The sequence below is a fragment of the Prorops nasuta genome, unplaced genomic scaffold (assembly GCF_024137725.1).
Source record: "Prorops nasuta isolate Cenicafe-Biocafe unplaced genomic scaffold, Cenicafe_Pnas_1.2 PNAS00027, whole genome shotgun sequence".
NCBI classification, from domain to species: domain Eukaryota; kingdom Metazoa; phylum Arthropoda; class Insecta; order Hymenoptera; family Bethylidae; genus Prorops; species Prorops nasuta.
Window position 1 is genome coordinate 1,520,118 of NW_027116824.1, and position 16,816 is coordinate 1,536,933.

General features: G+C 34.8%; 1 protein-coding gene across 11 annotated transcripts in view; it reads left to right on the plus strand.

Moving 5' to 3' along the window:
* Window positions 1–329: 329 nt before the first annotated feature.
* The window catches only part of Syp (Syncrip), a 28,930-nt gene continuing 12,443 nt past the window's right edge, over window positions 330–16,816 (plus strand). The window contains exons 1-9 of one of the 11 annotated variants that reach the window (XM_066742273.1): window positions 330–572; window positions 7,878–8,263; window positions 8,364–8,471; window positions 8,565–8,741; window positions 9,891–10,026; window positions 14,625–14,830; window positions 14,913–15,062; window positions 15,162–15,307; window positions 15,389–15,504. In XM_066742273.1, coding sequence (XP_066598370.1) covers window positions 7,880–8,263; window positions 8,364–8,471; window positions 8,565–8,741; window positions 9,891–10,026; window positions 14,625–14,830; window positions 14,913–15,062; window positions 15,162–15,307; window positions 15,389–15,504 — 1,423 coding nt within the window. In that variant the 5' untranslated portion in view covers window positions 330–572; window positions 7,878–7,879. Of the gene's footprint in view, window positions 573–5,381; window positions 5,832–6,497; window positions 7,026–7,054; window positions 7,240–7,877; window positions 8,264–8,363; window positions 8,472–8,564; window positions 8,742–9,890; window positions 10,027–11,286; window positions 11,423–14,624; window positions 14,831–14,912; window positions 15,063–15,161; window positions 15,308–15,388; window positions 15,505–16,816 lie in introns of those variants that run through there. The other 10 variants (XM_066742281.1, XM_066742282.1, XM_066742278.1 and 7 more) reach the window with 10 other exon arrangements.

Consider the following 16,816-nt stretch of genomic DNA (forward strand, 5'->3'; position numbering starts at 1 on the left):
CAATGTTATTCAAAACGCTTATATAAAATTATAAGAAAAAAATGATTTGAAGTTTAAATAACAATTAGCAAAATTAATATATTTAATAAAAACGTTTATATATTAGATAACAATAGTATAACATATTTACAGTAATTATGAAAATAGAAGTATAAACCTATAGTAAATTTGTAGAAACTGTTGTGAAAAGAAAAAGAAAATCGAGCAATACAAATGAATTAAGCTGTCGAAAAAATGTTAGTTCCTCAAAAAGGTTAGCGCTACGATTGGCGCTGGCGTCGCGCAAGAATCATCAGCTGGAGAGTGGAGTTTGGAGATCGCTGGCGGATGGACTGGATGCAAAATTTACTCTGTTCTAAAACCTGAAGGACTGCACATCGGCACACATCGGGGGTATCGGCACTTCATCTTCTTACATATCTTTTTCAAATCGAAATTCCAACAACACACCAGACATCCATGAACACAAGCAAGCGTAAAAAGGACTGGTTCTCAAGCCGACTTTGAGAAAAACCAAACAGCAGCAGCGCAAAAAACTTCATCAGACAGGCCCTGGGAGCATGCAAAATTTGGTGAGTAAACATTTCACGTTTCAATTGAACTTTTCGTAATCGCGAAAAGGTTAAAGGACATTGCGAATAATCTTTTATAGATATCTTAATTAATTCTTTATCTCTTGAAGTATTAAGATAATGCAAAAAAAGGAGAAATTGTTTGAATTTTGAAACATGAAACAATTGTTTATTAGAATTATCAAACTTTTGGAATGAATATATTTTTTAGAAAATTGTAAGAGTTTAATGGATCGAGAGAGCGTTGTGAATTTTCAATATTATCCCCATTTGAAATATCGTTGGTTATTGCGCGAATTATGTCGATAATTCAACAACTTGTTGTACTTTATTTTTAAGGGAGGCAGGTTAATCTGGGAGAGGAAAACGCGCGATATGCATGACAATGATAATGGGGAAGGGAAAAAAAGGAGAAAAATGTTGAAAAGCACTGCGTGCAGAGTATAATATAGAAGTGCTGAAAGGGGAGAAACGGTGCAGCTTTTGTTATCATTCGCAATGCACAACGTTCAACGTGCATTCTTCTTTATGCAGTTGCACTCACGCGTTGTGATTGGCGAAAGATTTGAATTTGGCCAATCGCCGATCAGCAGGCACAGCTGCTCGCGCCCTTTACCGAAGTCCCTCGAACTTGGCCGAACTTCAATCGTAAAGGATGCTCCAGTGATTTCGCATGGGAAAGCAACAAGTTATGGAGATAATTTTTTCCAAGATCGGAGGGGACATCGTAAATATATATATATATATATATATATATTATTATGCACGATCTATGTAAGAACAGAGCAGTTTTATTGATAAATTCAACGAACGAAAACATTGAATCGCAATGGTAGGCAAATACCGAATGACTGATGAAAATAATAATAAAAAAATTCTTAACGCGATAAATCGATAAGACAGTGGAATCGGAGAGCCTATTTACAAGAGTTAAGATGCACAATAAATCTAGAGATCTCGAATAACCTGATTATCGCAATTAAACTTTTTCTGATGTTTTCAATTAGAGAGATAAGACGCAAGATTTGGTATAATTCGTCGTACGAAAGAAATGCTCTAAAATTGCGTTTTCTGAGTAGAAAAAAAAACGTAAACAAGAGTTTTAGCATTGCACCGTTGAGTCGACCTCTGAAATTCCTAGTACTTACAAGATTGATTGTGTCTACCGATGAAAAGTGCACTTTGAGACGCTCGTACCTATCGAGATAAATAACACGAGTTATACATTTGATTAAAATAATACAGTAATATCTGTAGGTTGTTAGATTGAAAAGTTGATTGAATAGGGAGGGAGAAAGAAAGAGGGAAAAGTAGGGGTGGAGGGGGGGGGGGAAGATGGGGCGAACAGGTGCAAAATTAGAATACTCTAGATAGAGCTAGAGGAGGAGCAGAAGAGGGACGGGAGGGGGGAGAATCTTTGATAGGTAATTAAAGGAATATTGGCGATGGGGTAGAATTGATTGAAAGAATAGCGCAATTAGTTGGATATTTTCCATCTTGCGGTGAACTTAACGCACCAATATTCCCAGAGGAAGAAGGAAAACAAAACTGTGACTTAATACGACATAACATTTAGGTAGGCTTTATTATGGTAATTTACATAGCGCCCTGGTCCAACGACCCCCTAGAGATCCAGTTCCCCTAGGAGTATATAAGTACTTCGCTCGGAGCGGCATTATTGTTGCAATACAGGTTCACCCCTGTTTATCCGCGAAAAAAAGGAGATTTCTCATAGCCAGACAAGTTTCTAAGGTGAGGAGACAACTCGCTGGGGGTCTGTACTACTAATACCGCTGTTTATGCTAGCTGGCTATCCTGAGAAAATCGTCGCAGTGCAATCTGCCCATTTGTATCTCGATATTAACGTGGGAAACAAGGGTGCGGTTGATCATTAGGAATACTCTCCTGCTTCAAGGTGCTGGATCACGTGAAATTTCAATTGCGCATCATTTGCATGCCCACTCCTCCTGCTCCAGGTACTCCCTCCCTCTCTCTCTCTCTCTCTCTCTCTCTCTTGCTCGCTCGCTCGTCCTCACGTTTATTATCCTCTGCCACCTTGGATTGTCCCAAGAACTATATATATATATATATATACTAACACTCCGCTATGTACCAGTATATACATAACACCCAGCTACCTTCCAGCATTTTCGGCTTTTGCATTTCGCACTCTTTCCTGTCCGGAACAATAAGCTTGGCTGAAAAATACTGCAATCCATTGTACACGGGACTAAAACGCTTTTGCTGCAAAAAATCTCACCATATCCTTTTTATTTAACAAAGCTCGCCTCCTCTTACACAAATTTTCTTCGAATATCCTCCGCGCCTGAAATTCAAATAATATACACGCGAGATTTCTCGATTATAACCGTTTTCGTACGAGTTGAATAAACAAAGCATTTTAAGCCGTGATTAAAAGTTTTCCCGCTTAATACTCTTTGCTTATAAATGATGTATTTGCTGCAAGCAAAGTTTACCGTCTTACTCTCTAACAGGTGTTAATCGTAATGATTGTATTTATTTGGTTGCCATCGCGACACATGTTTTTTTGCAGCGCTTATAACAATTTTGTTAAGATATCGCGTTATCTCGATACGGATTGGAAATAATCGCTTGAATTTTGTAGGAAGCTTCAGCGTTCTGTGTTAATTGATAATGGTAAAGGGATCAGAGACATTATGCATATATATATATATATATATATATATATATATGTACACATACATAACGAAGCATAAAGAAGCACATGCAGTTGTAGGAATAATAAAATCGTTATGGGAATTGAATGGTGAATTGGATGGAAATGCGTAAGAAGGAGTAGACGGTTGAAGTAAATCGGCAGTCGAGCATAGAGAGAGAGAGAGAGAGAGAGAGCTTAATGGTAAAGGGAAAAAAGTGGAGAGTTGGAAGGCCTGACCAGTTGGAGTTGAACCTCCCACGACAATGGCGCGAGGGTCGCGCAAAAAGTGCATTGTCTGGACGTCGCAGACAGACAGGCGAGCAACGGGAGACTCTCGATGCGGGAGAGAGAGAGAGAGAGAGAGAGAGAGAGAGAGAAGGAAAACGCGGCTGGGAGAAAGAAGGAGGCCACTCTCAAGGGGGGAGTGAGTGAGAAAGTAAGGAAAGCCTCCCGGACCTCCTCCCCTCTCCCCAACTGCTAGAATGAAATTTTTGCTCGGTGTCGTGGATATTTTTCGATTCGCTTCCGGTAGAGCACCCGGCTTGATATTCAACAGATAAAAATAATTGTCAAGAAAGTAGAAAAATTCCGAGGGAACAGGTTTCTGCAGGCAAGCAAGCACTGGCCGCCATCCCTTTCGCGCTTGTCAGAGGGACGCGGGTGCATGCTTGACCAGACGGACGACCTCCGGTTCCATCCAGGAGCGTAACTAGGCAGATGTCTCCCTCGGTCGCTAACCTAACCCGATCCACACTGCGAATTTTAATAACCTTCCGCCCCCCGTTTCTCTCTGTCTGCGCACTTTTCCTGCGACACACGTGCTCGCATTTCACGAAACTCCTATTCAATCTCCTCATTCTCACTCTTTTTCCCTCTCTCACTCTCGCTCTCTTTGTGGAAATTATCAAAATTTCGGTTTTTTCTACTGGAAATTTTGCTAGGTGAGTTTAGTGGTTTGGGCAGTTTTTTTTAATCAAATGGTTAATTTTTTTTGTTTGCAATGTTATCTCGTTGATTCTGTTTGAAATTATTAATGTTTGTTTAATTTGTAATTGGCTTGGAATCGTGGTACAGTAGGCCACGTCTTGAGAGTAAATCTTTATTGCTTCAAAGACGTCTTACTTAAATGCTAAAAATAGAGTTCAAAATTGCTTAAGACCACGCAACTGGAAATTTCAGTGATGTTATTAGGATTTACCGAGGAGAACATTACTGGATTCTGCGAGGTTTTGTTAGTGATTCCGAAATTCAAGTTGAAAAAGAGCGAGTTCTTTTCTTCTTCGAAAGTAAAATAATCGCTTTTGCCGAGCTCGCTATAATGCTATAGACTCGAATACGTTGTAAAACAGATTGAAACAAATTGACTAAATTGAGGGAGAGAGAGAGAGAGAATCACGACGATCTCAACAGCACAGAGTCTCATAACTCTCATTTTCGAGTATCTCGGGCTACAAAATGTTTTTAAAAATACTTACCAAGAAAATAGAATTTCTAATTATAAGTACGTGCGTGTACAGATTTTTTAAGTTCCCCTAAAACAGCAGTAAAAGAGTTGAGCGTTCAAATACCAGACGAAGCAAAGTGTAAAATTAGAGTTCAACATTAGCAGAAATTTCTTAAACTCAGTTTAACGTGTACAGTCGAATAAGCTAAAAACTAATAATTTATCAGGTTTTTATTATTTGTTTAGTTAGGAACTATCCGAGATAAGAACTTATTAATTATTGCAATCATACCTTTGTGTTAGTGTGCAATCCAAAAACAAAAAACTTACAACCAGTCAAATTGACTGGTTCAGTGGCTCCAGAGTATTCAAGGGCTTGTGACGCTAGAAGATAAAGTTTACAATGAATAAAATGCAGGAAAATAGAGAGGAAGAAACATTTGAATAGGATATATTGCAAATGGGGTGATAAAAGTGTGTAAGAAACAAAATATTAAGAGGAAGAAAAAGATTAAACAAGGAATTGACAGGGTCGGTGGCCTTGAGATTGTTGAGCCGCTCCTGGGTAAGGCGGGGCTCGGATATACCGCGAAGAGAGGTAAGCGGTTGAATCGGATTGGATTGGGGCGCAACTCGTAGGAAAGCAAGCAAACTGGTTTGGTTTTGTGGGGCTTGCACCACTGCACCGCTGTTTCAGCGAGGCAGTCCAATTTATGCATTACGGCTATGTAGGCACTACACGATATCAAAACGCTGTGCCCGGGCCTTTATTCACCATCATTGCAATATTATCAGAATTTCGCAAGTGCCTACAACACTAAATTCACACACTCAGAAACCATTCCGTCGCAGCTATTTTTTGCAACATCAACACGGCTCGTTTTTAGTTTACACCTTTCAAACAAAACTTAAAATTCTACGAAATATCGAATTACGCGTCGCGCTTCAAACGTTATTACACCAGTGCTTTGTACAAAAAAAAAGGAAAAAGAATCCTGAAGACGTGATTTTTCATGCCACCGATAATTAATAATATGAATTATTTATCAAAAAGATTGTGATTTTGTGTTACTGTTGTGTTGAAATTCACTGCTTTAATTTTTTGACAATAGTGAGGAATTCTTATTAAATACAGGTACCATTACTATTTTTCTTTTCAATGTTTTGTTATATGCCATCTATAATAGCAGGATTTTTACCCATCATTGATAGTTATCATATTTATATGTATATGCTCGTGTATATTTTTTGGTGATTCACAAGGTTATGGCACACCGAGTATACTGCTTCTCGCTGGATTTTTATCAGTCTTGTGCTATTGTGACTATTTTTGCCCAAGACGGAAGGGGCTTTAAGAGTTTTGTGTGTTTGTTCATATATAGTCTTTTGATTTATGCATAGAAGTGTAAAATTATAGTGAGGTTCAAGTGCTTCTTTAAATAAAAATTAAACTACCCGAGTTAAATATCAACTGGAAAAAGCGTCGGTCAAACTGTTTCGGTTGAATGTTTCTTTAACGCTTATTAAATTTTTTTATTTTACATAGTGGAGTAACAAAATACGAGAGACATATATATATATATATATATACTTACACGAGTCTGTTTATTGTTTGTTTATAAAACCAGAATGTGCTGTTACTTTACTCGTAAAAATGAGTTTGGGAAAACTTTAAATTCATGCCTATAACATGTTAAGAAATGATATATTGAATATTTCTATAATTTCACGAATTTTGATAAAATTTAGCATATCTATATTGTAAACATTTGCACAACGCACGTTCTTTCTATATTTTTTCGAAAATTAAAGCTTATCTTAATTAACCCTTTGAAGTCTTATCTCACACTAAATTGTCCGAAGGAACAGAAAAAGCATGAGAATTATAGAAAATTATATTAGACAGTATTGATAATTAATCGTGTTCAATTGCACATTGCCTTTGTCTCGACAGCTAAAAAAGTTTTTCGCACGAAAAGGGTTAAGAATGCGGATTATAAGTTAAATTTCACCGGTCTTTGTCACATTTATTAATAATCGCATTGTTTGCAAATCGAGGCTGACACCGGCCAATAAGAAAATATCGCGAAAAGTTTGCAATATGCATCGTCCGGGTCTTCGCTAAACAATTCTTTAGTCTACGACTTTTTCTTCTCAGTTTTTGCATGGACCAATCAGAATTCGCGATTCGCCAAAAGAAAATGGCCAACTTGCGTTGCTGGGTTCGAGCGTATCTTTGCGCGTCGTTTTGTGAACCCCGTAGTTCGCAATCACGTTGACGTCTGTCGCCATTTCCTCGCAAGAGGCTTCCGTTCATTTATTTTATCAGGTAAATTCAATGCGTACATTTCAGCGTCGAGACTACGATTATTACGTTCAACGTGTAATGATCGTTAATCCCTGAAGTGTGGACGGGAAAAATATAATGTGCTTATCGGGACAAGTGCGAGTGCTCTAAAGTGTAAAGGTGCAATAATTTCTCGTAAAGGTTTCAACTCCATTGCCGGCCGGCAACAAGAAAATTCTACCATCCTTATCCGACGGTATCACTTCCTATTAATTTCCTTCCCTCCTTGCGCACCAGTTAGTCTGATCTTTTTTATGTGTTTTCCACTTACTTACTATTTTTCAATCTTTCCCAGCCTACGGCCGGTCTTATCTATTACTTACCTCCTCTCTGCTATCAAAGCTAAACGTCAAGTACAATACGCTCTTATCTCTCTGGATCTCCGCAATTGTACTATTTACAAATGGATTTCACTTGACCGTTCAATTACACCCAATAGGCGCTTGATCTAGGCAATAAATTCGCGCGGGAATTCTGTTGCGCGCTTAAAGCCATGGTGTACTTCATTTTTGCTAAATATATCAACACATGTTTTTATCAATTCAATTCAAATAATGTTATTCAGTCTTTACGTATGCTTTTTGTTTCGATCAAAGTCTTAGCTTCTCCATGTTTTGTAATTTTCCATCCAAGTACGTTTTAACGTTAACCGCGTTTGTGAACTGTTATTATTTTTGTGCACGAGATTTTACTCGGTATAGTCGGACAAATGGCGTTAGTTTTTTCTGCAACATTTGCCTAGTTATGACTTCTTAAATTATTCAACTTGTATAAAGATATTGTTTCATGACTGTAATTGCAATTGAAATGACTGTTTTGTAATTATGATTTTAGCTATGGCAGAGGGAAATGGGGAAATAAAAATGGAAGAAAAGCAGTCAAAAGAAGATATGGAGTATGTGGACCGAACAGAGGACTTTCAGAAACTTATCCAATATGGACTGGACGAAAAAGTGGCTGCCAAGCTGGACGAAATTTACAAAACTGGAAAATTAGCTCATGTAGATTTAGATGAACGGGCACTTGACGCTTTAAAGGAATTTCCAGTTGATGGTGCATTAATTGTACTCACACAATTCCTTGAATCCAATTTGGAACATGTATCCAACAAATCTGCATACCTCTGTGGTGTTATGAAGACCTATAGGCAAAAAAGTCGTGCTGGACAAGGAACTGGAACCAGCACAACACCTAAAGCACCAGACGAAGACAAAATTAAGGTAGTTAAATGCCTTTTGTATTTATGTGGAAAATCAAATATATGTGTCATTTAGAAGAAATAATTTTATTATTATTATTTTTTTTTTTCAATATTTTCAGATGATTCTTGAAAGAACAGGCTATCCTTTGGATGTTACTACTGGACAAAGAAAATATGGCGGACCCCCTCCAAATTGGGAAGGACCAACCCCAGGAACTGGCTGCGAAGTAAATGATTTTTCCACATTTTAAATTTTAATATTATGAAATTTGATTTCTAACATAATATACATTAATGCATATTTTAAATTTTGCGTAAAGGTTTTTTGTGGCAAAATTCCTAAAGACATGTATGAAGATGAACTGATACCACTATTCGAAAAATGTGGAAAGATTTGGGACTTGAGACTGATGATGGACCCTATGACAGGTTCCAACAGAGGATACGCGTTTATCACATTTACCAACAGGGAAGCAGCACAGCAAGCAGTTAAAGAGGTATGTTTGTTCATTTCTGCTTGTCCACCACTCGTTATCTAAGCTTATGTTGTGTAAAATATTCAAATTTTTATTAATTACCTTTTATTATTATCATTTTTTTTTATTTCAATTCTCCAATATTTTGAGATTTATTTTTTTCAATTAAAGTTTAGAAATGTTACAAAATTGTTATTGCTACCAAAAATGCGTTCTTTCGAAATGTTTATCACTGGCAGCTCATGTTTATTGCTCTAAATGTGCAGTTTAATTATTTAGACGATACTTGAAGCATTTCTGTAGTAAGCTTTTTAAGTCTTGTAAATCTTCACTTTTATTTCTGATTTTTACCTATTCATTTGATTTTACTTTTTTTTTTTATAAGTAGCATAATTATTTTTTAGAAATATTTAGTTGTTTATTAAACATTTCGAACGACTTTTATTACGTCCCTATGTGGCTTGTTCTACCTTCTTATTTAAGTTGTCTGATTTTTCTTGCAGTATCATTGCTAAGAATGTATCATTTCCTGAATCCTTAAGAGCAGCATTTTTTTTTTTTTTTTTAAGAAATAGTTTAGGAACAATCCACATAATTAATGTATTATATGTAAATGTCCCTGACCATTGATTCATGTCTTAGTATACAAGTATCCAGTGTCTCCCTAATATTCAAATAACACTGAATATTATTTATTAATATCCTATGGATGAGTTTCTTTTTCCAGCTCTCCTCTTTGCTCAGTGGGCAAAATTGGGAGTGGAGAACCTTCCTGAATAAAAGAAAAAGAAAAAAAAAGACAAACAATGTATCTTGTGTGATCTAATTGGTTAGGGGAATATTTACTGAATTGGTTGAGCCTTATTGGACAGTGACAATTTTTGTAACAAAATTTGAAAAATTGGCAGGCTTAAAATTTGTTTCCAGGAAACACATGATACGTGATAGCCGGTTTCATATATTGTGAAGACTCGAGCGATAAAGCGCATGCCACTTTCTCGCTTTTAACTAAGAACAAAATTCAAAATCATTTTTGAAAATTGCATTACTAAATTATACCATTAGAAATTTGTTTGCTAAATTTAACTATTTGTCATAACTTAAACAAAACTTTGAAAATCTCTCATTGGAACAAAATTAGGCATGTGTGTGTTTTTCTTCATCCCACAGCTCGATAATCACGAAATAAAACCCGGCAAGAGTCTGAAAGTAAACATTAGCGTTCCTAATCTACGACTTTTCGTGGGGAACATACCAAAGTCAAAAGGCAAAGAGGAGATCTTGGAGGAATTTGGTAAAATAGCAGGTAAAGTGAATTCGAGGCGTGTGTACCTACCTACCTACCTACACCTACCTGTCTACCTGTATTGTAACATAAGAGTGGTAGCTTTTAAGTAGTGGTTGTAGCTGGTATGAAAAAACTATGGAGCATCCAAACTCGATTGCTTCAATCGAGGCAAAAACCTGCGGTACCTTCTCAGTTCTGGTCAGTCTCCTTGCCTCTCGGTTTATTAGTGAACAGTAACACCTCTCTGGTCCAAGTCTTCTTTCCTCGCATATATACATAATAGGTTCTTTACTCTATATGTTTTTGCTTCCTATCAAACCACCAGGTTGCAATGATTATCTGCAAAAAGGATGCTGGATCCTCTTATCTACCTGCCACGTGGGCCTTTGAGCTTGATATTCAAAGGTCCTGTATACGTAAGAGGCTTCAGCATCCTTTTTTTATCGCAGCCATTTGACTTTTCCAAGTCGAAACCAATACCTCATCACGATATATATATATATATACATATATCACCTTCTGCATCCTACCATTGCCAAAGGCTGTATCCAATCTTTGCCTCATTCATAAAATACTTTCTTTCGTGTTTCTTTTGCTCTCTATCTGTTTCTCTCTCTCTCTCTCTCTCTCTCTAAATCTTTTTCTATCTCTTTCTATCTTTCCCTCTTTCTCTCTTATTTTGTCTCAGCCTATATATCATAAATTCATTTTCTCACTCTTTATATCTTTATGTCTTTATCTCTGTCACTCTCCACTATCGGTGCTTCTTCGACTCTTTTGCTCTCGAGAGAATGACTAGTCAATCATAAGAGAAAATGTGGAAGCTAAAGATTTTGAGAAACTTGCTGTTCATTATTATCATGAAATTATGAAAAACTGATCAAAGTGATCGAGCATGGGGTATGGGAGACCTGCGTGGACCGCTGGGGCGTTTGGCTCGCTAACAAACGGACAGGCACTCCCGCCCGCCCATACACACAAGTCTCACTTCCTGCTCATCCCGATTGTTCCTAGTCCTATCACAAGCAAAAAAGGAAAAAAAAAAAGAAAGATATGAAAGAACACAAACCGAAAAACCAATTCATAAAGCATCAACACCATTAAAGAAATTCATCTTTTTCCCATAAAAAAATCATGCTATCACACCCAATTCATTGTATAGTCCCATGATGTCCCTTGAAGATTTGTTCACGATACCCAAGTTCAGACAGCCAATAAGCAGGTGAAATTATCAAAGGCAAGCTTAATTGGCATTCTCCTTCCACATTATTCTTACAGCTGAATGATTATGAGATTCGGAAAGGGAAAAAGATTGGTGTTACCGTATCTTATAACAATCACCGCTTGTTTGTGGGAAATATTCCAAAGAATCGAGACCGAGATGACTTGTTCGAAGAGTTTACAAAACACGCACGTAAGTTGACAATTGTCCTTAAATCAGCTGGCAAATAAAACAAAAAATTGATTATAGAGAAAAAGGCAGAGATGTATTCGTACTAAAATGCATAAAATTATTAAATTTTTTTAAGCTCTCTATCTCTCGCCTCGTAAAATTTGGAGCAGCCAAATTTGACAGTCCAAAATTCTTGAAGAATTGGTATATTTTCAGAAAATCTAAATTTATCGAGTCTCATGTGAACTCTTCATAATGTGAACTGTGATTTTTTTTATAGCTGACGTGCAAGTTGACAAAATTATACGCAAAATTTTATATAAGAAGAACAAGAACAATTTATTTCAACTTATTTGAAATTCAGTTTTCATATCTGTTTTTTTTATGTGTATATTTTTTTTATTTTTTTTTTAATATCGACTGTGGCAATTTGTCCCCCTGTTGAGAATTTGTGAAAAGTTCTGTGATAATGATAACGATTGATTTCCAAGTAGAAAAGTTCATTAAAAATCTGGCGGTATATATAGACGTATTGTGACATAAAAAAAATATGTAACGAATATTAAGCTAAAATATCGTGTGGTGTAAATGTGAAACGAATGATTGTCGTGTGCGTCTTTAATTCATCATTAAATCCTGTGGGTGTGTTGGTGCAGAACTCTTGCATGTGATTTCACAGTCTGGACACAGAGAGGAAGGTTCATCGACAAAGAATTCACAATTTTGAAAGATAGGAGGAGGCACCTTTAGAGAATATAGTTACAGATAATTATTCATTATTTACTTCACACTGTATAGAAAGGTAAATTTAATAACGATTCATCAATGATTCGGGACGTCTGTAAACGTTGAAAACAATATCATTCCAAGTTAAGTAGCATTATTGATTGATGAAAGAATTTATTAAATTATTAGGAAATCAAATGTATAATTGAGTAGCAACGAAAGATAACAATGCGTCTTGAACCGTGAAACCGCCATTAAAATATCTCAAATTTTGTTTAATTATTAGTTAATTTCCTGATTGCTCACTTAAATTGCTTCTTCATAATACCCGGTGCCTTATAAATCATTTGCATCAAAGCTCTTAAACTGAGAGGAAGGAGGAAACCGTAATTAAAAGAACCATTGATCAGTCTGCCACAAGCTCTCTGTTACTTTCATTATTAATAATATAAGAAGCAGATAATAACAATTATCATCATGCACAGGGTGGTCCATTAATTTTTACACCAACTTCAATATCCTTTTTATTCTTGATGCTAGATAAAAAATTCTATATACGAGTTTGTCACACTGTTCGATTGAGTTATAACAAGAATATAACATATATTTTCTGGATTAGGCTAGTTAGGAGCTTCAAAGGTCATCTTGAGTTCTTTAAATGAAAAATCTATATTTTTCACTGCATTTTTATTTAGCTTCTCTCAATAGCTTTTTAAATCTTGTATCAATGTAACATTTAATTCAAAGTTTATGAGATTTTGGACTTGAAATTGTAGGTAGGTGAACGCATGTGCAATTTCAAATCCAATTATTACCTAATTGCCTTTACTAATTCGTATACATTATGAAATGTTTTTTTGAAAAGCTGTTGAGAAAAGCTATTGGCACAATATGCAATTAAGAATATTGTTTTTTATTTAAAAGAAATCGTGATTCTAAAATCCAACTATCTTGATCTAAAAAAAATTGTGCTATCCTTATTACGACTCAATAGAAATTGTCAGATTTATTTATAGCAAATTTGTCGTAACATCAATTATAAGAAAGATATTGCATGTGTGCTCAGAATTACTCGTCCACCCTGTATAATGTATACGTACGCACGTATATATCCGTTTCAACAAATAAAAATAAATCATTAAGAATGTACATGTATGTACATAGAAATGTATATGCAAGTTTTCTTTTTGTTTTTTGTTTCTTTTTTCCATTTTCTCTCTTTTTATGAATTTCATGAAGAAGATAAATTAGTTTTTGTTGAATTACTATGAGAAGTATATGATTTATTAATTAATTATGAAAATAATTACATTAATAAATCAGTTTTTAACCAGTGTTATTTTATAGTCATTCGGTGATCGCAATTGCATGAAAAATTCTAATAGCATGGCAGCTATTTTTCACTGAAATTCGTATTCACTTTTCATGATGCGAATTATTTGGTTTTCGGAATTTTGGATTTGCAGATGAACAAAAATCGTACTGAGCATTTGTTTGAAGACTAAGTATCTCTGAGGAGGATTTAAAAGCTTGCATTTCTTCGTAGTTCTGAATTTGCTCTTTATTTTCATATTCTCATTCAAATATCTCTTTTATTTCCTTTTAAGAAAATTATAAGAATGCAAAATTTTGTACAAAGTTGAACCAGGAATTTTTTAAAATTTACTTTATTTTTTTAAATTATTTTTTCTAAATCTCGTTTTATTTGTTTACACGAAGTAAATTTAGTACAAATTGTTCATCAAGTCGCTCACGTACAGCTTTCAGATGATATTTTTTGAAAATATACAGGAAACTTTGAAGTTTCGAGAGTAGAACATAAATATATAAGAAATATTTAATTTATCTTAACATGTATTTAATGTGTAAGTAAAGGTATATAAATATAGTCTGGTTATATACTACATTTAAGGATTCCTGGTTGCTTTGAAGACAAGCAACTTTAGGATACTTAACATTGTTAAGGCTACTCAAGACTTGGTAAGAATAGAATGTGTGCGATATTTCTTGTTGAGGAAAAGTAGTTAAGTATTATGGGTTAATGAAGGTTTATTGTATTATATTTTTCACGTTGTGGTGCTTCTTTGATATCCAAACGCTAATTTCTACTTATTTAAAGCAGGCCATTTCGCATTTGACGTATACCATTATTAAATTCTCTATCCAACGGTAATTTATCGATTAAAATTAAAGCATAAATTCTTTTGAAAATTTCGATAAAAATCAAGTAATTCTTCTATGCGAAAGCAATATACCGCTCCCTTCCTTTTGATACTCGAGATAAGAAATTACATTGTTTCTTTATTAATAGTAGTTGAAAGGCAAAGCATTGTTTCCATCTTAGTCATATGCATACCGAACAAATTCAATTCTCTTCTATTTTCATAAAATTTCTAGTCCTTATCAGTAGTGATTCTTTAGTATGAAACAAAAAATCCCCAGCAACGAATAAAGACGAATTTTAACTTAACTTTTTCTTATTATTTTACATTAATAGCGGGCCTGACAGAAGTGATTATCTACAGTTCACCGGACGACAAAAAGAAGAACAGGGGATTTTGTTTTTTGGAATACGAATCTCACAAATCGGCTTCTTTGGCTAAGCGAAGATTAGGAACCGGACGCACTAAAGTATGGGGTTGTGATATTATCGTTGACTGGGCAGATCCTCAAGAAGAGCCTGACGAGCAAACCATGTCTAAGGTAATGAAATATCCCTACCATTTGATTATTTCAAAAAATTCCTCCACGATCAATTATACTAATAATGTCTTAAAATTTCCAGGTACGGGTTCTTTACGTAAGAAATTTGACACAAGACTGCACAGAGGAGAAACTAAAGGAATGTTTCGAGAAATACGGCAAAATCGAAAGAGTAAAGAAAATCAAAGATTATGCGTTTATACATTTCGAAGATAGGGACAACGCTGTTAAGGTAAGACGATTACGTGGGACTTGATCCACAGATTAGACAAATTCGCAAAATGATTGTGTAAATTAATTTTTGACATTAATCGCAAATTCTTTATTTTAGGCAATGCACGAACTAAACGGAAAAGAAATGGGAGGATCTCAAATAGAAGTCTCATTGGCAAAGCCACCATCGGATAAAAAGAAGAAAGAAGAAATGTTACGTGCCAGGGAAAGAAGAATGATGCAAATGTTACAAGGACGTGGAGGGTGAGATTACGATGCATGGATTATAACAATTCGACGTTCGATTAATGTAGAACTTAATAACATATTTAATAAAATTTTTAGTGGCTCACCATCGCATCCCAGTATGATGGCCGGTCCAATAACAGTTCGTGGACCTGGCCAAGGTCCGAGAGGCACGGGTGCAGGTATGCGTGGACCTATGGGACGTGGTGATTACGGTAAGTACTCTCAAACGTGTCTTCTTTCGAAATTTAGTTTTATTGAATTATTATTAACATCAATAGTTTTTTCTTTCGTGATTAAAACATTTTATTTTGATTTGTTTCTAACGTCCACACGATATAATACTCTGCAATAACGTTATTACTGTTGCAATACATAAACGTTTTCATTGTTGTTAAGCAATGGCATATCGTATTAATTACTAATAATAGTTGTAGCACTCAATTACCTTAAGTAAATCACGCATTACGTCGTATAAATTTTCACTTACATTAGGCTTAGACCAGAGTTAATAATACTATGATTCTCGGGTCAGATCAGCTTTCTTTAATTAGTTCGTGTAATTATTGCATAATATTTATGTATAGAAAAAAAAATTCGTCTTTACAAAATATTACAAAACACAAATATATTTATCTTCATGCAGTAAATAACTTTCGGAGAATCATTACGATAGAATTATTTAGATTCTTTTTTTTTTAATTTATCACGGACTGAATTCTTAATCGTCTCGTGTTTTTTTTTCTTATCATTTTAAAGAAATTGTTTAATAACGTCCCTTTAAATAATTCTATGGTTTAAGATTGTCAAAAGATTAAAAGGAAAACATTTTTTCAATTATATGATAAATTTTACAGATATCCTGCATGCTTTTTGGGATTTTTTCACTTTCTCATCATAGTCCTTCGCTTAACGCGCATGATAGGCTATTTCAATGCGTGAAATAATAAATTAAATTTTACCACAGTATCACTATCGAATCGATGGATAGAAACTTTCTTCAACAGAATTGATCAATTGTAATCAATGATATACAATTAAATTGACACCATTTGATCCATACCCTTAAAATCAATATTTACAAATGCAGAGTGTCTTTGTTATTTTACTTTTTATTGATTTTTGAAATTATTATTACGTTTGTTAATGTTATTTTTATTATTGTTTATCGAACGTGATACGTGTGGTGGTTTAGTCATTTTTTTAAAACTTTTCATCCTATATCAAAATCATTACCTTGACCCTTTTCCTTACAAATTTACAGTAACAGTCAGTTGAATTTTTTGATAGGCAATGTAACGTTCGAATATTTTTGCAAACTTTTATCACGTGAGAGATTTACATAGACTTTACATGTAAACTGTAAATTCTTGGTAATTAAGCATATAGTGAAAAAATTCCCAAGTTTGAAATGTCAGAAAGTAATTATTATCGAAATTATTTGGTCTGAGCCTATTTGCTTATTGCTTCGTAACGCGATAAGAAAAAAATAGAATAATTAAAGAAATATAAAATTATTTTATAATA